Source organism: Oncorhynchus gorbuscha, linkage group LG17 (genome assembly GCF_021184085.1).
Source record: "Oncorhynchus gorbuscha isolate QuinsamMale2020 ecotype Even-year linkage group LG17, OgorEven_v1.0, whole genome shotgun sequence".
Taxonomy (NCBI): Eukaryota; Metazoa; Chordata; class Actinopteri; order Salmoniformes; family Salmonidae; genus Oncorhynchus; species Oncorhynchus gorbuscha.
Window position 1 is genome coordinate 43,550,813 of NC_060189.1, and position 22,440 is coordinate 43,573,252.

Consider the following 22,440-nt stretch of genomic DNA (forward strand, 5'->3'; position numbering starts at 1 on the left):
CTGGTCTGCGCATGCTCGGAGGGCGCGGCTGGGGATGCCGTCTGGGCCTGCAGCCTTGCGAGGGTTAACACGTTTAAATGTCTTACTCACCTCGGCTGCAGTGAAGGAGAGACTGCATGTTTCCGTTGCAGGCCGTGTCAGTGGCACTGTATTGTCCTCAAAGCGGGCAAAAAAGTTATTTAGTCTGCCTGGGAGCAAGACATCCTGGTCCGTGACTGGGCTGGATTTCATCTTGTAGTCCGTGATTGACTGTAGACCCTGCCACATGCCTCTTGTGTCTGAGCCATTGAATTGAGATTCCACTTTGTCTCTGTACTGACGCTTAGCTTGTTTGATAGCCTTACGGAGGGAATAGCTGCACTGTTTGTATTCAGTCATGTTGCCAGACACCTTGCCCTGATTAAAAGCAGTGGTTCGCGCTTTCAGTTTCACGCGAATGCTGCCATCAATCCACGGTTTCTGGTTAGGGAATGTTTTTATCGTTGCTATGTGAACGACATCTTCGACGAACGTTCTAATGAACTCGCACACCGAATCAGCGTATTCGTCAATATTCCCATCTGACGCAATACGAAACATGTCCCAGTCCACGTGATGGAAGCAGTCTTGGAGTGTAGAGTCAGCTTGGTCTGACCAGCGTTGGACAGACCTCAGCGTGGGAGCCTCTTGTTTTAATTTCTGTCTGTAGGCAGGGATCAGCAAAATGGAGTCGTGGTCAGCTTTTCCGAAAGGCCACCACAGTCGTATTGGACCTTTCTTTTTCTTTGATATTTTTCCTTATTATTTTGTCTTTTTTTATTTTTATTTACCCCATCTCTCCCCAATTTCATGGTATTCAATTGGTAGTTAGTTACAGTCTTGTCCCATCGCTGCAACTCCCGTACGGACTCAGGAGAGGCGAAGGTCAAGAGACGCGCGTCCTCCGAAACACAACCCAGCAAAGCCGCACTGCTTCTTGACACAATGCCTGCTTAACCTGGAAGCCAGCCGCACCAATATCTCAGAGGAAACACCGTACACCTGGCAGCCGTGTCAGCGTGCACCGCGCCCAGCCCGCCACAGGAGTCGCTAGAGCGCAATGGGACAAGGACATCCCTGCCGGCCAAACCCTCCCCTAACCCAGGCGACGCTGGGCCAATTGTGCGCTGCCCCCATGGGTCTCCCGGTCGCAGCCGGCTGAGACAGAGCCTGAACTCCAACCAGAATCTCTAGTGGCACAGCTAGCACTGCGATGCAGTGCCTTAGACCACTGCGCAACTCAGGAGGCCCTAGGATGTGACAATTCTGAAGGAAAGGCTGAAAGTGTTTCAATGAAAGGAACAATGTCAGCAGTTTGACGCAGTTTATAATAGCATGGCGTAACTGTGGGGACCCCAATCCGTATACTGGTCTTCCTTTGTAAAACTGTGCCGCCCCACACCGTGAGTGTGCCTGTTATCACCACTTTCCTCATTGATACTAACCGTAGGGGAGTGCCTGAGTCGAAGATCGAGAGGCTTCTCCAATGTCGGAGAGCCGAGAGTCATTCTGTGGTCACCCTTAACTTTCTATTGAGGTGTCGTGGTGTGCACAGATGCTGGGCAGATACCCAATGCTGGAGGTCTCTCATCCTCAGTAGTCTTAGTGGTACTATGGAGATGGTGGGCGCCATCAACCCCCAACACTCAGTCCCCTGATTACTCGGGGGTGCTAGAGCTGTCCAACACACTTGCTGAACGTCCGTGGAGCGTGTGCTAGCCCGAAGGAGACAACAAGATATTTATAGGCTGTGCCCTGAAAGGAAAACCTGAGAAGCGTCCTGTGTGCTGGTAGAATGCTAATGTGAAAATAAGCATACGGAACATGAGCTTCCTCCAGTTGTGTAAAGCAAAATAATGTAAAGTAGTTCTTAAGTAGTTTTTTAGGTAATGTACACTTTACATGACTATTTATATTCTTAACAACTTTCACTTTTACTCCACTACATTCCTAAAGAAAAGAATGCACTTTTTACATTTTTCCTGACACCCAAAACTACTTGTTACATTTTGAACGATTGGCTTGGTCCGCGGTCAAAACCACTGTTACCCATCCTGCATCCCTAAATGGTTGCGTTGTTCGACTTTGGGCTGATATTCTCTCATGAACGTAATGCAGTGAGGCTCAACCGGTCTGTCTAGTTAACACAAACAAGTGAATGTAGAGAAAGAGGAGAAAGGTAAAAGCTAAAAAAAAAAAAAACTATAAACCTAGCTAATTAGCACAATGTCAGCTGGAGAAAGCATGTGCTTTCTTTGTCTCTCAATGAACAAAGCGTTGCTCTTGACAGTCGAGCTGTGAAGCTAGGTCAGTCAGTCTACTCAACACGTCACGAGGGAAAGTGGGTTGAACTAAATGAGAGAGGAGAGCTAGCATTTTTACAGTCTGGCTAGGAAAGCTAGTTTGGTGGTTTAGCTGGCCTTGCGGCAATGGTTGCTGCAACATTTTTCCATAAAACTGAGCAATTTTGATCGATTTTTTTGGGAATCTTCCAATCAGAGAACAGATATTGGTCATGTGATGAGTCTGCCATTCTAAAATACATGGCAGATGTTTTTGAGCTGAGTTGAGAGAAAATCAACTCCTGTTTTGGAGTGAATATGTTGGCCATTCACTTCTCAAATGTTTCCTCATTACAATATTTGATAATGATGCGTTAATATACTGTACATAATGTATTCAGTTCGTCATGTTTCACTGACAAAAATATCCAGGCTGGGGTGCATGCTAATCGATTAGCATGCTAACCTAAACTCATTGGGACAAGCTGGCAAATTCACTAGCCTTTTTTGTATGTTTAAAGGTACAATACATAGGATCTTTGCTTTGGAATTTCTGAAAATGTTCAAAATATATATATATGAAGTGTCTGCAGTAATAGTGAAATGATAGTGTTTCACAGTATTGAGATATTTGCCTATTAATTTCTCCCGCCGGAGCAGCATCTGTCAAAATGGGAAAGCTGTTCTGACTTCTTCTAGTGGAAATCGCTCGGTCCTTTTCTGGTTGCAAAAATTCTATACTGTTTGCTCAATTTCAGTTTATGTGAGAAAACAAGCACTGATTAGTGTAGGGAATCATTGTAACATCTAAATCGCTGTGAAATATCTTTTCAAATACAAAAAAAATATATATATATATTTTTTTACAGCTGTTTGAAGCTGGTGGACCAAAACTAAAAAGTAAAAGGTTCATGCACCTGCAGGAACCCCTCTTCATACTTATAGTGGTCCATTTTTAAGCTAGGCCTACAGTACACAGGCAGGGGCGGGGGCGCGGGCGGGGCGCGGGCGCTCCAGTACAGTAGGTGGTATTGCCACATGCAGGAACCCCTCTTCATACTTATAGTGGTCCATTTTTAAGCTAGGCCTCCAGTACACAGGCAGGGGCGGGGGGGCGCGGGCGCTCCAGTACAGTAGGTGGTATTGCCACATGCAGGAACCCCTCTTCATACTTATAGTGGTCCATTTTTAAGCTAGGCCTCCAGTACACAGGCAGGGGCGGGGGCGGGGGCGCAATCACAGGCTTTTGAGAAAGAGAGCGAGAATAACCAGCGGTGGGGCGACTGGCAGGGAAGGACTCGCCGCTTTTGCCACTCAACCCGGTCTGTCTCCCTGACAGGAGTTGTGTGATTGGTTCCTCCTGTAGTGATCCGCCTATCAGGGAATCCCATAGTGAGACATCCAAACAAGTATTTGAAAGAGGACCTGGAAATGCAGCTAGCAGTAAACATACATCTAAGAATACTCCCATGAATGTATGCCTGCATTCTACACCTTTTTTGCAGACCCTCAGAAAGCTGCTGCTGGTCTGTAGGTTAGCCTTACCTGCAACTTATACTCTATTGTCTTAATACCAAAGAGAGAGAGAGAGAGAGAGAAAGCGCAGGCTGTTCTTCGCCAAACTCCAACATCCATCTACCTCGGTGTTTCAGCTGCAACTGACTACAGTATAATCATTAACCCAGTGATATGGCTGTTAATGGTTAGTGAGAGCCATTGTTACTGTTGATGGTTTCGTGAAATGTTGGCTCAATCATTAAGTGGACATCCAGAGGTCAACATGTTACATGAGGAAAGATAAACAAAGGGAAGATGGGTGTGAGAGACAGAGAACGAGTCCTTTCTCTCTAATCTTCCAGTCCAAAAGCTTATTTCAGATCTCTTCCCAAAGTCCAGTGAGACCTAATTTGGTTGGAGAACACAGCTTCTAGTCTCCTTTGCACTATACTCATCCTATGTTTTTAGGCTCCACACGTTTGGTTCCAGTACTATAAAATCAACAAACTAACCCAACAAATCATGTTTATATGTGCAGTGCACTCAGAGCCAGTAGCCTTTTGCCTTCTATAGACTTCCTCTCTGGGGTGGCCATTGACCTGCATCACATGATAGAGCACACGTCTCCACTTCTTAGGGCCATTAGGAAGACATTCATAGTTACATGAATTTCTTCCTAAGTCCACATGTCTCGTGTTTACTTACTGTAGCCAATCCATCACTAATAGAAAACAGCTCTTCTATAAAGAGCAAACGAGGCATATTTCACACACACACACACACACACACACACAAGGATGGTGGGTGGAGGTCTGTGTTGTTTCGGAGTGTGTTCTCTCTGGGGAGGGGGAGGGTGTTGAGTGCTAATCGGCCATGTTATTGCTGTTTGGAATGATTGCCTCACACCCCTGCCACACACACGCGACACCGACAGACAGACAGAACTCGCAGACTGGGAACCGACCGTCTGACCTGCCAAACAACACACAGTGATTAACACACACACACACACACACACACACACACACACACACACACACACACACACACACACACACACACACACACACACACACACACACACACACACACACACACACACACACACACACACACACACACACACACACACACACACACACACACACACACACACACAAGGATGGTGGGTGGAGGTCTGTGTTGTTGCTGAGTGTGTTCTCTCTGGGGAGGGGGAGGGTGTTGAGTGCTAATCGGCCATGTTATTGCTGTTTGGAATGATTGCCTCACACCCCTGCCACACACACGTGACACCGACAGACAGACAGAACTCGCAGACTGGTAACCGACCGTCTGACCTGCCAAACAACACACACACACACACACACACACACACACACACACACACACACACACACACACACACACACACACACACACACACACACACACACACACACACACACACACACACACACACACACACACACACACACACACACACAGAGAGTGAGAGTGAAGGTAGAGGACTGATAGGTTGACAAGAGACAGAAAAGTAAATCCTACAGAGGCCACTGGGCAACAGAGAGACTTTATGATCTTATCATTAATCCTAAATTTGCCCTGTAAACATCCGGCTGACTGACCTACAGCAGCAGGAGGATAAGGGCTGAAACTTAAAATGACAGTCCTCCTTACCAAAACAATGCAAATATACTTGGTTTTATACTCCCTTACAGCTAGCAAGAAGCAGCCCCAGAGCAAAATGACTTTCAAAAGGTTGCTTAAGAACAACGTTACTCCGAACACTAAGCAAGTGACTAAATAATAAATGATCTCTGCCTTTTTTGTTGCTCCAACAATGTTTTGCCTTGAATTAGTGTTTTTGGAAGTTTTTCTTGGTTAGCCCTTTTTTTTACATACTCTGAACATTATTAGAATGTTTTGAAACAAGCAAGGAAAAATGTTTGTTTCATGGTACAATTAAAAATGTTAAGAACTATCCCTCGTAAATGTTTCTATACTGTTTCTGGAAGGATTTTATAAGGAACTTTCTCAGAACACTTACGCAGGAGGTTGGTGGCACCTTCATTGGGGAGGACGGGCTCGTGGTAATGGCTGGAGCAGAGTCAGCGGAATGGTATCAAATACATGGTTTCCATGCGTTTAATGCCATTTCATTTGTTCCGTTCAAGCCGTTCTTATGAGCCGTCCTCCCCTCAGCAGCCTCCCTGATACACACACACACACACACACACACACACACACACACACACACACACACACACACACACACACACACACACACACACACACACACACACACACACACACACACACACACACACACACACACACACACACACACACACACACACACCTGTATTTTCCCTCAGGCACTCATTCACACAAGTCAGCAGTTTACTTGCTTTCATGCAGGGCTGTTTGGAACAGACAAGGAACAGACAGTTAACCATTTTTTGCTACACAGAGGTCAATGCAGCATGACAGAGTCTAGAGGACGACAAAAGCACCAAAGGGAGAGACAGAGGGATAGGAGGAGGGAGGTTGTAGGTGTTCATTCACAGGTAGTCTTTTGTGTCAGTGTGGCAACTGGCCAAGGAGGAATACTCAAAGAAAATGTTCTTGAACCAGCCGGTTCTACTAAATCAACACAAATGATCATCATCATAGCATAACCAGATCCCACACGGTCTGTGTCTGTTGGCTGTATAATGGTAAACAAACGGTGCATTTTGGACATAGTACAGTTCATTCATGCACAGCCAAATCAATGTCAGGTCAAAACACACACTGGCAAGGCTGCCCCGTGGGTGGGAAACATAATCTGGTACTTTATGTTATGTGATGACAGAATCATGTAGATTTGGGTACAACTGTTTGTTCTTTTCCATCAGACCAGTGTTTCTTTATCCTGGTCTTGGGAACTCAAATACAGCTAAGTGCACAGTTTGTTTTTGCCCAAGCACTACACAGCTGATTCTACTAATCAAAGGTTTGATGATGTGTTGATTAGTAGAATCAGGTCTAGTGCTAGGGCAAAAACGCTGCCTTAGACAGTACAAAGTAGCAACGGCACGTGATGGTGGATATACTACATTAGCCATGATGCCCCCCCTCTCTCACCTTCTCAGCCAGCAGCTCTCGGATCTTCCCCGCCTGCAGACGGAACCTGAGCAGCTGCATCTCCAAGGCAACGCAATGCTTCTGCCAATCCACGCTGCCGGCTCCTCCTACAGAGCCTGCTCCCGCCCCGCCGCTCTCCAAGACGTCCGCCATCTTGACCGCTGACCGACAGAACTCGCAGACTGGTAGCCGACCGACTGACCCGGACCTGCCAAACAACACACAGTGATTACAGTTTTTCGATTGCTAAACGACAGTGGACACAACTGGAGTCACGTGCAAAACTCTAACTACAGTCTGCACAGCAGCAGTTCATGTGGACCAAACTCTAGTTCGTTTTTCATTGCTTGAACACAGTTTTCAAAACTCTACACACTTATCCCATGTCTTTAAACACAACATGCACAACACTGTGGATTTACAGCACTTTGTTCAAATGCTAACACACTGCTGTCAAAACTGTGACCCACACATTCAAAACGGAATAGATTTCAGCCTTGTGCCTTTCAAACACTGCTGATTGCAATTTCAGCTGAAAGGCTAAGCAGGTATCTTGTTTTAGACTTGTTAGTGAACACACACACATATTACAGTATATATAGGTAGAGCTCAGAAAGACTCATTTTGGAAATGGAACAAGGAAGATGAGTTCGTGGAGGGAGAAGGGTGGCAGGGAGAGGGCGGATGCGTGGAGGAAGACAAAGAAGACAAAGAGCTGTTATTTCAGATGAAATAAGGGCTACACTTATAGACCATGTCGTGAACCATGGTCTCTCATTGAGAGAGGCAGGGTTGAGGGTGCAACCCAATCTGCAAAGATCCACAGTGGCATCTGTAATGCGAATTTTCCATCATGCAAACAGGTGAGAGTTACATCCTTACAGTAAATGAAAACATTACAGGAATCTATTTTGTATTGCAATTATATAATATTTACACAGATATATATTACAGTAAGTTTGACTGTAAAATATATTTTTACAACAGGACCCAAAGGCTGCCCTCAACAGGGGGAAGAGGAAAAATATTTTCAGATGCGCAGGGGAGATTCAAGATAGAGTGCTGGCTGATAATGATATATTTGAAAATGTTAATTCTGTCAGCACAACAACTATTGCTTGAGTACTAAAGAAACACCAAGTTACAATGAAACAGTTATACACTGTACCGTTCGAGCGAAACAGTGAACGGGTAAAAGAGCAAAGATACCAATATGTCCAGGTAAGACGTCTGAGGTTACGTACACAGCTATACAAAATATTTACAGTAAAAAAACACTATCATTTCTACAGTAAAACTGTGCACTTACTGTTTTTCAGAGAGTAATGGAGGTGGAAGCACTGGAAAGACAACATTCATTTGTATTTATCGATGAAGCTGGATTTAACCTTGCCAAAACACGGCGCAGAGGAAGGAATGTTATAGGTCAAAGGGCCACTGTGGAGGTTCCAGGCCAAAGGGGGGGAAATATCACCATGTGTGCTGCAATGGCCAATGATGGTTTGCTTCTCAACACACCACTCATTGGCCCATACAACACAGAAAGGCTTATAGCTTTCCTAGAACAGCTCTATGCTCAGCTAGTGCCAGCAGAACAGGGGGAGCCAGTAAAAAAAAAAAAGTTTTTGTCATAGTTTGCGATAACGTTGCTTTTCACCACTCTGCAGCTGTCACAGATTGGTTTGCAGCACATCACAGGTTTATGGTTTTGTACCTGCCTGCATATTCACCCTTCCTCAACCCAATAGAGGAGTTTTTCTCTGCCTGGAGGTGGAAAGTGTTTGGTCACTACCCACATGACCAAATGTCTCTTTTGGAAGCCATGCGTGCCGGATGTGAGGACACGAGTCCAGAGGACTGCCAGGGATGGATAAGGCACTCCAGAAGGTTCTTCCCCAGGTGCATGGCAAGAGAAAACATTAGATGTGATGTTGAAGAAAACCGGATTAGCAGGATTAGCCCCTCAATTATTTGTTTGAATTACAGTATGTACTTTTAGTTTCTACCTTTTTTTCTCATTACTGTAATTCCGTAAATTACTACAGACTATTGAAGCAAACTGCTAATTTTCATTTACCTTAAAGAATTGTTATGTTCTAAAAAATGTAATATATCATGTGAAAGAATGTCACTCTTTTCTTTGAAGAAAATATTACTTTGTATGAAGTCACTGAAATTGTTCAAACTGTAAAGATTAAAAGTTTGTATTTTCTGTATTGGTGTTTGATGCTAGCGTTTTTACTCTCAGTGTGTTCTGAGTGACAGTGTGTGTTATCTCATTGAGGGTTGTGCATAGTGTTTGGCTGCACTGAGCGTGTTTTGAGCCATGTGTTAAGAGTTGTGTTGCTTGGAATGAGTTTTGCAGGTGATGTGAACTGTTTAGCTCAGGTGACTGTTGGTAGTGCAGACTGTAGTTAGAGTTTTGCACATGTGACTCCAGTTGTGCCCACTGTCGTTTAGCAATCGAAAAAAACTGTAGCACACACACACACACACACACACACACACACACACACACACACACACACACACACACACACACACACACACACACACACACACACACACACACACACACACACACACACACACACACACACACACACACACACACACACACACACACACGACATTACAAATGCATATTAAGCAGACACAACACATAACACCACATCTCTCACACAAAGAGATATCAAGCGTCAGGCCACAGGAATGGATGAGTAGATAGCTACAGATGGAGCTTCTCAATAACACTGCAGGACTAGCGTTGGGGTAGCTACAGATGGAGCTTCTTAATAATACTGCAGGACTAGTGTTGGCGTAGCTACAGATGGAGCTTCTCAATAAAACTGCAGGACTAGCGTTGGGGTAGCTACAGATGGAGCTTCTTAATAATACTGCAGGACTAGTGTTGGGGTAGCTACAGATGGAGCTTCTCAATAACACTGCAGGACTAGCGTTGGGGTAGCTACAGATGGAGCTTCTCAATAACACTGCAGGACTAGCGTTGGGGTAGCTACAGATGGAGCTTCTTAATAATACTGCAGGACTAGTGTTGGGGTAGCTACAGATGGAGATTCTCAATAACACTGCAGGACTAGCGTTTGGGTAGCTACAGATGGAGCTTCTAAATAACACTGCAGGACTAGCGTTGGGGTAGCTACAGATGGAGCTTCTTAATAATACTGCAGGACTAGTGTTGATGTAGCTACAGATGGAGCTTCTTAATAATACTGCAGGACTAGTGTTGGGGTAGCTACAGATGGAGCTTCTCAATAACACTGCAGGACTAGCGTTGGCGTAGCTACAGATGGAGATTCTTAATAATACTGCAGGACTAGTGTTGGGGGTACAGCAAGATCACCCGTGGTACAAGTCAGTATTCGACGTCCATCCATGTCTGAGGACATTGGGAGATGATGTGAAAACCAGACACTTGGGGCACCAGTGAGTGCTGTTCCTTTCAAGCAGGTTTTGCTAGGGTTTTGAAGGGATGGTTGAAGGGATGGTGGATCGGTGTGTAAGCGTCTGCTTCTGTTTCCAAAGGTTGCATGTTCAAATCCAGCGATAGTTGTTTTTAATATATTTTTGTTTTATGCCTATCCAAACCTTAACTTAACCATTCAGAGTTAATGCCTAAACTTAACCTTAAACACTTTGAAATTTGACGTTTGGTACAACCTCTACATTTTACGTTTGGACAAACACGAATGAACTTCTAATTCTGACGTGAGCCTGTGAGAGATTGTTGGGGGGGGGGGGGGGTAATGACTGTGGGTAATTTGAGCTGGATCCTGCTGGATCATGATCGAGCACCTCTCGTTTTCGTCCCTGAACCTATTTGCCGGGATTCGGTACCTCTTGTGGCATGAACAATTTTTTTTCACTGAGAGGTGAAAATCTGAATAAAAGCGAATGTTGATGTAGATTTTCAGCCCGTTCCTGATATTGTAAGAATTGATTTGGGTTGGTCGGCCCGGGTTTATGGTTTGCACAACATTGTAGCCTAGAGACCAATGTGTGGCCATTGCTGTGGTGAGAGAGAGAAGCATGCCTGCAGCCTATCTCTCACAGAACTAGAATGAGATGAACGTTCTATTATCTCTCTCCCTCTCTCTGTTCTGATAGACATGAGCCTGCAACTACCATCTCTCTATAGAATCCTAGCTGTGGGAATGGTACTGCAGCACCACTGATCAAATGAAATACATTTGCCAAATGTATAGAATTACTGCTGTCTGTTCAGAAAGAAATGTAATAATTCAGAATACTACACCGGGAGTAGAGGCCTATAATTTAGCCACGGAAGATCAATTGGTTTTTGTTGTTGTTGTCTTTTATTGCCTAGCTGTGGATTGTGTGTATCCCAATCACAAGGTCACATAGTCTACAGTCCAGAATGGCGGAAAATCTGTCAGTGAACAGAAGGTCTGGACAATATGGCCAAAATATCATATCATGGTATGATTGACAGTATGACGGTATTTGACAGTATTTTATGTTTTTGATTAATAAAAGTTCTAAATTTGCTTTATGAGGAGTGTGTAGGGTGGCAACACATATATTCTAAATGATTTCAATGGGTCTGTCTCCATTCTGATTGTTTTATACTGTTCAATTCAACTTCAACCTAAAATAATTTCCTGCATTTCCACCAATTTCTGCATTTCCTGCACTCATTTGAGATCATTTCCACACTGCCACGATATGGGCAAAAATACGAGGCCTTATTTTTAACCAAATGTTGCAATTGTGATTTGAACTTTTGGAATCGTGGAAATAGAAATCAATTCTATAGTTAGTTAACTAATAGTGGGCACTTTGAATATAGTGCTGTTTGACATGACAACGAATGAAAATGCCATGGACGAGTTATTGTGACAGGGTAGGAACCAAGGTGATGATCAGTGGACTCTATAATCTTTGGCTATATTAAATCTTCATTTATATAGGCAACATAATCATGCTTTGCCTATTGCTCTTTGATTTAGAATATACTGTTGCACAAACAACATGCTAGCCAGCTAACTAGCGATTATCATTAGTGGCTAACACAATTTAGCTAAACTTGCAAAGAAGATACAAACTAGCTGTTTGCAGATGTAAGAAACACAAAGGAATGTTGTAATTATAGAATGCCTGTGGATTTATATTAGGATCAAAGTAGAAACAGCCTCGTTGTCATCAACATTGTTGCATGTGCTGCATTGACCATGCAGACTGAACGCAAGTGTCTCGTTGTCAAGCAACAACAAACGCGCTTCTTGAGTGACGGGGGCGGGGTTAGGTCTGTGTGGAAAGCGGCATGGAGAGAGAGAGAGCGGAGAGGGATGACTCAAGTAGCGGTGTAAACTATAAAAATGGACGTTAAACATGGCGCATTACATTTACCAAACCAAACATTAAAATGCCATTGTTGAAGGTAAAGTAAAAACCCAAACCGGTCCGTGCATAAATACCGGTTGTTTCAATATGCTTTGTGTTGTAGTCACGACAGACAAAGATAGATAGTTAAGCAAACTTTACTAGGCATGTTGTCAACCAGCACATGAATGAAGTAAGTAACAACTGGTTTCCGTTTCCTGTGTATCATCAATATGAGTAACATCAATATTGCTACATGTTCTCTTTTTTTCCTTTTTTTCCAACAAGGGGAGACTCCACCTAACTTTGGATTGTAAGTCCATGTCTGCAATAAACTGGAATGTGAACTGAATGTTTGTTTACGGTCTCTGACTGTCTATTAATTATTATCACTTTTTACCTTCACACAAATTCTTTCAGATGCACAGGTCTTCGGATGGCCCTACCAGACCTTGCGTGGGGAGTGTTGATTACATCAGGAGGTGCTTGACCTGAGATGTTTGGATCTTCTTGTTGAGGTGCAGCGTTCACCTCTAGGTTGTGTTCAGCACCCTGCTGGGCGTCAGCTGGTGCTCCGATTACTGGCTCTGTGCCAGGCTCCTCAACAGTGGGGAAATCCTCCTCTATTTCTCTGCTCTTCCTCAGGTGACGCCTGTTCGTCCTGAAGACTTGTCCCTGTTCTGTCTTCACCTCGTAGGACCTTTGCTCCACAGGTCTGACTACTGTGGCCCTCTGCCACCACTCTTTCTGTCCTGTGAGTGGCTGAACTCTCACCCAGTCATCTCGTTGCAGCTCTGTGAGGTCCTTAGCAGAGGTGTCGTAGTACTTTGCCTGTTTCTGCTGTCTTTCTTTGAACTTCTCCAGCTGACAGTTTGCCATCCCCGGTCTCAGAAGATTTTCACTCATTATAAGGAGTCTTTGTACTATTACTCTTCCCATGAGCACCATTACAGGGCTGCCATCTGTTCCTTGTGACGGGGTATTTCTGTGATCCAGCAGGACCAGGTATGGGTCAGCACCTGCTCAGTTTTTCAGTTATTCGCTGTTTTCACTGCCGATTCCACTTTCCCATTACTTTGATGGTATCCTGGAGACGATGTTTTGTGTGTAAAGTCCCAAGCCTTGCTGAAACTTTGTAACTCGTCTGACGAGTACTGGGGACCATTGTCTGAGTAAAGGATGTCAGGTATCCCATAGCGTGCAAAGTGTGTCTTCAGTTTTCGAATGACCGTTTACAACTGCGTGTTCTCCAAATGGTCCACTTCCCAGAAGTTGGAGAGATAATCAACTGTGACCATGTCGTCTCTCTCGTTGAACTGGAACAGGTCGGTCCCTACCCTATTTTTTCCCCAGGGACGCTCTGGTGCTTCGTGTGGCCCCAACGTTTCTTGCCGCTGCTTCATACCTCATGCAGTGCAGGTGCTACATTGTGCCAGTTATGTTCTCAGCTGTGCATTCATGCCTGGCCAGTAGACACACTCGTGAGCTCCTCTCAGACACCCCTCTGTTCCTATGTGTGACGAATGGATTCTCTGCATTATCTCTGACCTGAGGGCAGTAGGCACAACGACTCGCTCACCTCTGAAGATAACACAATTTTGCACACTCAGCTCATCTCTGTTGTGAAAAATACATGGCTACTTCCAAGGGTACATGTCTATTCACTTCAGGCCACTCCTGCAGGATCACATTTTTTCAGTGTCTGGAGCTTCTGCTCCAGCTCAGTGGCTCTCTGCATGTGCTTTCGTCTCTCGCTTGACACAGGGAGGTAGTGTATCATATTAATTGATTCCACTTCGACCTCCACAGGGCCTCTGTTGGCTTGTTCTGTGAGGTACGCCCTGCTCAGGGTCTCGGCCAGCACCACATGTTTTCCCGGAATGTATCGGAGACTGACCTCGTAGTTTTGGAGCCTCATGAGCATGCCTTGTAGTCTTCTTGGTGCGCTGTGGAGAGGCTTTGTCATGATGCTCTCTAGAGGTCTTGTGATCTGACTCCACGTCCACAGTTCGTCCATGTGTGAACTGGTGGAACCTCTTCATGCCAAACACCACTGCAAGCAGCTCCTTCTCTATCTGTGCATGCCCCTTTTCAGTCTGTCAGGGCTCTGCAAGCAGCTCCTTCTCTATCTGTGCATACCTTTTTTCAGTCTGTCAAGGCTCTGCAAGCAGCTCCTTCTCTATCTGTGCATACCCTTTTTCAGTCTCTGTCAGGGCTCTGCAAGCAGCTCCTTCTCTATCTGTGCATACCCTTTATCAGTTTCTGTCAGGGCTCTGCAAGCAGCTCCTTCTCTATCTGTGCATACCCTTTTTCAGTCTCTGTCAGGGCTCTGCAAGCAGCTCCTTCTCTATCTGTGCATACCGTTTTTCAGTCTCTGTCAGGGCTCTGCAAGCAGCTCCTTCTCTATCTGTGCATACCACTTTTCAGTCTCTGTCAGGGCTCTGCAAGCAGCTCCTTCTCTATCTGTGCATACCCTTTTTCAGTCTCTGTCAGGGCTCTGCAAGCAGCTCCTTCTCTATCTGTGCATACCCTTTATCAGTTTCTGTCAGGGCTCTGCAAGCAGCTCCTTCTCTATCTGTGCATACCCTTTTTCAGTCTCTGTCAGGGCTCTGCAAGCAGCTCCTTCTCTATCTGTGCATACCCCTTTTCAGTCTCTGTCAGGGCTCTGCAAGCAGCTCCTTCTCTATCTGTGCATACCCTTTATCAGTTTCTGTCAGGGCTCTGCAAGCAGCTCCTTCTCTATCTGTGCATACCCTTTTTCAGTCTCTGTCAGGGCTCTGCAAGCAGCTCCTTCTCTATCTGTGCATACCCTGTCGCGTCCCATGGGAGTAGAGAACGTGGTGAGATAGCTGGATTCCTCCTCCAATACCACATGCCAAAATCCGTTTTTTACATGACAAACAGAGAACACGCGTGCCCTGTTCAGATCTGGCAGCGTGTCTTCAATAGTGAGAAGTGGGTAATGGCTCCCCTTGAGCGCCTTGTTGAGAGGTTTCGGATCAATACACACTCTTAGTTTTCCAGACGGTTTCTTCACTACAATCAGGCTGCTAATCCAATCTATGCTTTTTTCAACTGCTTTAATCATCCTTCTTTTCTCTAGACCACTGAGCTCCTCTTTGAGTGGTTTATATAGTGCTACTGGCACTCTTCTCTTCGGCAGCTGGACGGGCTCCACTCGCTCATCCACTTCCAGCTTCAGTTTGCCGGGTAAGCATCCATCTCCCTGGAATACATCAGAGTAGTCCTCTTTAATTGGCTCTTTAGTCCAGGATCCTGTTCTTTTCTCGATGGCCAGGATGTTGTGATGCTGCACAGTAATCAACTCCATTGCCTGGATAGCCTTACTGCCTAGAATGGGCCTGTGCACATTCTTGTTGACTACCATGAACTCCCCTCGGTAGGTTTTCGTATTGCGTGGATTGATCGCTTTAGGTGCGCACTGCCCCAGTGGCGTCAGAGTACACTTGTTGTACATCACCAATACCCGACTGCAGGGCTCTAGGTGACTGGCTTTTATGAGGTTTGCAGGGATAACATTACAACTAGCACCACAATCTAGCTGGAATCTGACTGACTTTTTGTTGACCAGCATGGTTGCAAAGAGAGCTGCACTGGGGGTCTGTGGTTTTCTCCTGCACCACGTTGATGCTCTCTGACTTTGGCCCGAGTGTGATGCACAGAACACCGTCAACGCTCTCTGAGTCAGCTGATGCATTTTCCATTGCCAGGACTATTGTTTCTCTTGCTGGTCCCTACCCTTTTGCAAACTGTAGAGAAGTGATTGTTTTTTCCACAGGATTTACATTTCTGTCCATATGCTCTCCACTGTATAATGCTCTGTCCCTCTGTAGGGTCTCCTCTCCCTCTCGGTCTCTCTTTCTGTGTTACTGCATGCACTGCTACAGGGCCCTGTACATTTATGACTTTAGCTCTCCGTCTGGGCAGTCCTGCAGCTCTTCCAATCTGTATGCCTTTCTCTAAACTGAGATCAGTCTCTCTGAGTAAGAGCTCTCCTAAGTGTGGGTCACACGTGCCACACTCAATCCTGTCCCTGATAAGAGAGACTGTGATTACTCCAACGTTGCAGGTGTCCACTAGAGTCCTCAATTCAGTGAGATATTTGTCTAAACTCTCATCTTGATCCCGGCTTCGCATCAAAAAATGATCTCTGTCAATTGTTTCATTTTTTTTCTCCGTGGATCACAAACTGCATCCAGTAATGCAATTACTTCCTCAACAGAGAGAGATTGTCTTTTGTAATGCCCACACATAGGGTCTCACAAATCTCTCTGCCTTTTCCCCCAATGGGATAATACAGTAGCTTCACTTTGTAGTCCTCCGGGTTTTTCTCTCATTGTAAGAGCCATGTACAAATTGAATTCCTCTTTCCATCTTTTCCAGGTCAGTGCTAAATCACAATACAATACAATCATCAAAGTCTAGAGGTTTCAGTGCATTTTCTATGGCGATTTACTGGTTGAGTGGAACGTCGGCTACTCACGAATCTGCTTGTGTCCAATAGCCGGCTAGCTTTTAGCACGGAGTCTCTCACGATAGCCAGCTAACGTAGACGTTCGGCACGATGACTAGCCTGTAAAAGCTGCACTTTTTCAAACTGCCGCCTGGGATGTATTCTTCATTTACATCGATGAGATCCAGGTTCTTCTGAGAACCGCTGTCACCCTGTTTCAATATGCTTTGTGTTGTGGTCACGACAGACAAAGATATATAGTTAAGCACACTTTACTTTACTAGGCATGTTGTCAGCCAGCACATTAATGAAGTAAGTAACAACTGGTTTCCGTTTCCTGTATAACATCAATATTGCTACACCAGTATATAGTCAAATACAGAATGCCGCCCAGCCCTAGTGAACAGCATGCAGCCAAGACAGGCCTTCACAATATTTCAAATACAATCGCGGGGGGAACAGGTTGGAAAGAAAATAGCTCCCCTGCTGAAAATAGAACAATCTAATCTGTCTGTTCCAAAATATCCTATCAACTTCCAAATAGGCATATTGAGCCAACAGCATTGTTTAACAAGAGAGAGAGAGAGAGGTTTTTGGCACGAGCACATCGTCATCTCTGGTGCGTGAGCTGCGCATCATTGGGTGAGTTAGTAAGTAGTCTATCTTTGGTATGTGTGTGTGTGTGTGTGTGTGTGTGTGTGTGCGGCTCGCCTTGCTCCCTCAAACAATCCACATTTTTTCATGAAAGTAACGCAAAGTAATAGAACTAGTAATATAGCGTGTTACTTTCCACACAAAGTAATGTTTTAATGTCACGCATTAACGAGAAATATGTAATATGTTACTTTCAAGTAACTAATCACAACACTGAACAGGACATTATTATTATGTGGATTATATTGAATTATATTATATTGACATTCAAGTAAATAAATTATTTGTAAGAGTTAATCCAGTCTGACATTTTAAAGTGGAAATTACAAACTTTAGAAGCCTTTTTAAACCTTGAATACAATACAAGATTGCATTTCCTTTCTGTACAGAAAAATCCCTGCAACAATAGGATGATCAAATTAAGATACAGCATCTTTTGCTAAGCAAAATCATGTGAAACCCCTCTGAAGATCTTATGGAAATAGTTTCACCTTACAACTCATCCTCACTTCACTTCCTATGACTCAGTGGGGCAATGTGAGAAAAGAAAAACACTCACCTCTCAGCGATGACTTCATTAAATAAAAGCTTCCTCATTGAACCTCAAACTGTCTTTAGCTCTACACACAGCAGGCCCAGGCCGTGCTTTTTTAACTAAATGACCTAATGCCTCGTAACACAGTCCCTGTGCCCCAGTCCCTGTGTCAGTCCCACACCAAGATCTCCATAGCTTTAGTATATGTGCTGCCAAGGCCTAGCGCAGCCTGGCCATGCAAGGCCTGTATTCCACCCCCACTCCCAGCCCCCAGCTCTCCCCAGCTCTCCAAAGTCAGACCAAGGCAATCCCTTCTTAATTACAGGGCAGGAGTGAAACGGGATCCAGGCCGGTACAATAGTGTTTCTACAAGCATGTCACCTGTGCAATTAAAGGTGAAAAAACTCTAGAACAACTTTACTCCACACACATACAAAGCTCTCCCTCTCCCTCTCCCTCTCCCTCTCCCTCTCCCTCTCCCTCCATTTGGTAAATCTGACCATAACTGTATCCTGCTGATTCCTGCTTACAATCAAAAACTCAAACAGGAAGCACAAGTGACACGCTCAATATGAAAGTGGTCTGATGAAGCGGACGCTGAGCGACAGGACTGTTTCGCTAGCACAGACTGGAATATGTTCCGGGCTTCATCCGATGGCATTGAGGAGTTTACCAGATCAGTCTCCGGCTTCATTAATAGGTACACCGACGACATTCTCCCCACATTGACCCTATGTACATATCCCAACCAGAAGCCATGGATTACAGGCAACATCCCCACTCAGCTCAAGGCTAGAGCTGCCACTTTCAAGGAGTGGGACACTAATCCGGACACTTGAAAGAAATCCCGTTATGCCCAGGCAACCTGTCTAAAAGACTATCGCCCCGTAGCACTCACGTCTGTAGCCATGAAAGGCTGGTCATGGCTCACATCAACACCATCATCCCAGACACCCTGGACCCACTCCAATTCGCATACCGCCCCAAAAGGTCCCCAGATGACGCAGTCTCTAATGCACTCCGCACTGCCCTTTCCCCACCTGGACAAAAGGAACACCTACGTGAGAATGCTGTTCATCGACTAGAGCTCAGCGTTCAACATGCATATCGGCCTCGACTGCGTCGTACCCCTGCACATCAACTCGGCACTGATACCCCGTGTATACAGCCAAGTTATCGTTACTCATTGTGTACTCATTCCTTGTGTTATTATTTAGCCTTATTTATTTGTTTGACTATTTTGCCATTTTTTGTCTTTCCGCATTGTCGGGAAGGGCCCGTAAGTAAGCTTTTCACTGTTAGTCCACACCTGTTTTTTGTGAAGCATGTGACAAATAAAATGATTTGACTAGTTCTCATTTTTTCTATGGCCAGACGGACACTCTAGCATGTTTATTCATAAAGGCTCAAGCGGGAATTCAATGGGGGAAAAGTTGATTATAGTAATGATAGCAAAGTGTTGAATGTCTAACTCATAAAGACAGACACAGACAGACAGACGGACGGACAGATGAGAAGCCATCCAGTCAGCCAGCCAGAGAGCCAGACAAACAGATAGACAACCAGCCACTTAGCTAACCAGCCTGCCGGCCAGACAAACAGATGGCTGCTGAAACTGAGCCAGTTCTCTCTGTACTCTCTGCAATTAGCCTGCTCATAAGTGTAGGGTTAGCACCGGCTAGCAGGCTAATTACAGAAGCCATATATCCAGAGGTTCCTCTGGCCCACCACAAGGCCTAGACCCTGGTCGAGTGCTGGATGGATCTCTCTGGAGGTTTAGGAGAACCAGCCAGGCAAAGGCAAACACGGTGTGTAAGGGAGGAGAGGTCAGCAGGAGTGAAAGCAGACAGCCATGCTAGACCCTGCCAGCCTAGCATAGAGCTGGCCTGCTACGGTACGCCCAGCTAGCTATGGCCAAACCAGGCCAACCCTGGTATGGTAGGCCCTGCTAGTCCATTCAGGCTAGACCAGACCAGGCCAAAACATCCCTGCTATGGTAAGCCCAGGCCAGGCCACCTCCACCAGTACGCTAGCTAATGGGTGCAAACAAACCATTTGCTGGTTAAACACTTTCAGCACGACCATGCTAATTTTCCATGGAACAATTAATTTAGTTCCTTTAGCACTGCATGTTTGTTTAACATAGGGGGTAGAGAGTGGGCCAGGGTTGGTCCCCTCTCCTCTCCTCTTGCTGCAAGGAGCCTGGGCTGGGGCCTTCCCTCCCTGGGCCTTCCCTTTCTGGGCCTTCCCTCCCTGGGCCTTCCTTCCCTGGGCCTTGTCTCCCTTGGTCCCTGTCTAGGCCTTCTGTGGGTCTTCCTTCCTCTGCTCCCTTCTTCTCCAGCTGGGAGACCTTGAAACACCTACTGAGTTGAGAAAACACTAGTTGTCTGGGGGATACTGGACTAAAACCCTGCTGCAAGCAGTTCTCTGGAACCAAGATATACACTACCATTCAAAAGTTTGGGTTCCCTTAGAAATGTCCTTGTTTTTGAAAGAAAAGCTATTTTTTTGTCAATTAAAATGATATCAAATTGATCTGAAATACAGTGTAGACATTGTTAACGTTGTAAATGACTATTGTAGCTGGAAACGTCTGATTTCTAATGGCATATCTACATAGGCGTACAGAGGCCCATTTTCAGCAACCATCACTGTGTTCCAATGGCACGTTGTGTTAGATAATCCAAGTTTATAATTTTAAAAAGGCTAACCCTTTTGCAATTATGTTAGCACAGCTGAAAACTGTGGGCTGATTAAAGAAGCCTTCTAAGGAGAGTTGCAAAGAAAAGGCCATATCTCAGACTGGCCAATAAAAATAAAAGATTAGGATGGGCAAAAGAACACTGGACAGAGGAACTCTGCCTAGAAGGCCAGCATCCCGGAGTCGCCTCTTCATTGTTGACGTTGAGACTGGTGTTTTGCGGGTACTATTTAATGAAGCTGCCATTTGAGGACTTGTGACGCATCTGTTTCCCAACTAGACACTCTAATGTACTTGTCCTCTTGCTCAGTTGTGCACCGAGGCCTCCCACTCCTCTTTCTATTCTGGTTAGAGCCAGTTTGCGCTGTTCTGTGAAGGGAGTAGTACACAGCGTTGTACGAGATCTTCAGTTTCTTGCCCATTTCTCGCATGGAATAGCCTTTATTTCTCAGAACAAGAATAGACTGACGAGTTTAGAAGAAATGTATTTGTTTCTGGCCATTTTAAGCCTGTAATTGAACCCACAAATGTTGATGCTCCAGACACTCAACTAGTCTAAAGAAGGCTAGTTTTATTGCTTCTTTAATCAGAACAACAATTTTCAAAAGGGTTGCAAAAGGGTTTTCTAATGATCAATTAGCCTTTAAAAATGATAAACTTGGATTAGCTAACACAACGTGCCATTGGAACACAGGAGTGATGGTTGCTGATAATGGGCCTCTGTACGCCTATGTAAATATTCCATAAAAAATCAGCCGTTTCCAGCTACAATAGTCGTTTACAAAAAGGAACAATGTCAACACTGCATTTCTGACCAATTTGATGATATTTTAACAGACAAAGAAATGTGCTTTTCTTTTCAAAAACAAGGACATTTCTAAGTGAACCCAAACCTTGGTACGGCAGTGTACATGTAATCTACATATGAGATACACTGACTCAGTAACTCTGAAAACGTCTGGCTCCATGACAATGGCTATTGACTGAAATGTTTGGCAATAATCTGAGCATGATGAGCTATGTGCAAAAATTGACGTGGCTAACTCACTGCTTAAACATTTTGGACAATGTGTGTGTGTGTGTGTGTGTGTGTGTGTGTGTGTGTGTGTGTGTGTGTGTGTGTGTGTGTGTGTGTGTGTGTGTGTGTGTGTGTGTGTGTGTGTGTGTGTGTGTGTTTGGTCGGAGGGCTTGTGTTGGTCTTTAGTGCATAGAGAGCTTGCTAGTTGATCATATACTCAACCACTACCTCTTCAATTAACCATTTCAAACACACACTCCTCAGCCAGCCATATCTCTTCAACACTGGTAAGCGCACGCACACACACACACACACACACACACACACACACACACACACACACACACACACACACACACACACACACACACACACACACACACACACACACACACACACACACACACACACACACACACACACACACACACACACACACACACACACACACACTACACGCCCACACCCACACCTCTCTCTCCCTCTCTCTCACTGTCACACACACACACACTCACACACACACCCTCTCTCTCTCTCTCTCTCTCTCTCTCTCACTGTCACACACAAACATACACACACACACACACACACATGCATACACAGTGCTGAGCATGCAGCTGGGGTGATGTAATAGATTAGGTGATTGGACCGATGATGGGATGATATCATCCCAGTAGACATTTCAAATCCCCACTGTCTTTTAACCAGAATGACTCAGATCAGGGAGGACCAAGTGTCTAAATGTGTGTGCGTGTGTGTGTGCGTGTAATA

General features: G+C 45.1%; 1 protein-coding gene across 2 annotated transcripts in view; it reads right to left on the minus strand.

Moving 5' to 3' along the window:
• The window catches only part of plekhh1 (pleckstrin homology domain containing, family H (with MyTH4 domain) member 1), a 72,251-nt gene that overhangs the window by 44,881 nt on the left and 4,930 nt on the right, over positions 1 to 22,440 (minus strand). For both annotated transcript variants that reach the window (XR_006832793.1, XM_046308283.1), the window contains exon 2: positions 6,924 to 7,131. Coding sequence is in view for 1 of the 2 variants with exons in the window: in XM_046308283.1 (XP_046164239.1) it covers positions 6,924 to 7,076 (153 nt within the window). In the remaining variant the exon portion in view is untranslated. The remainder of the gene's footprint in view (positions 1 to 6,923; positions 7,132 to 22,440) is intronic.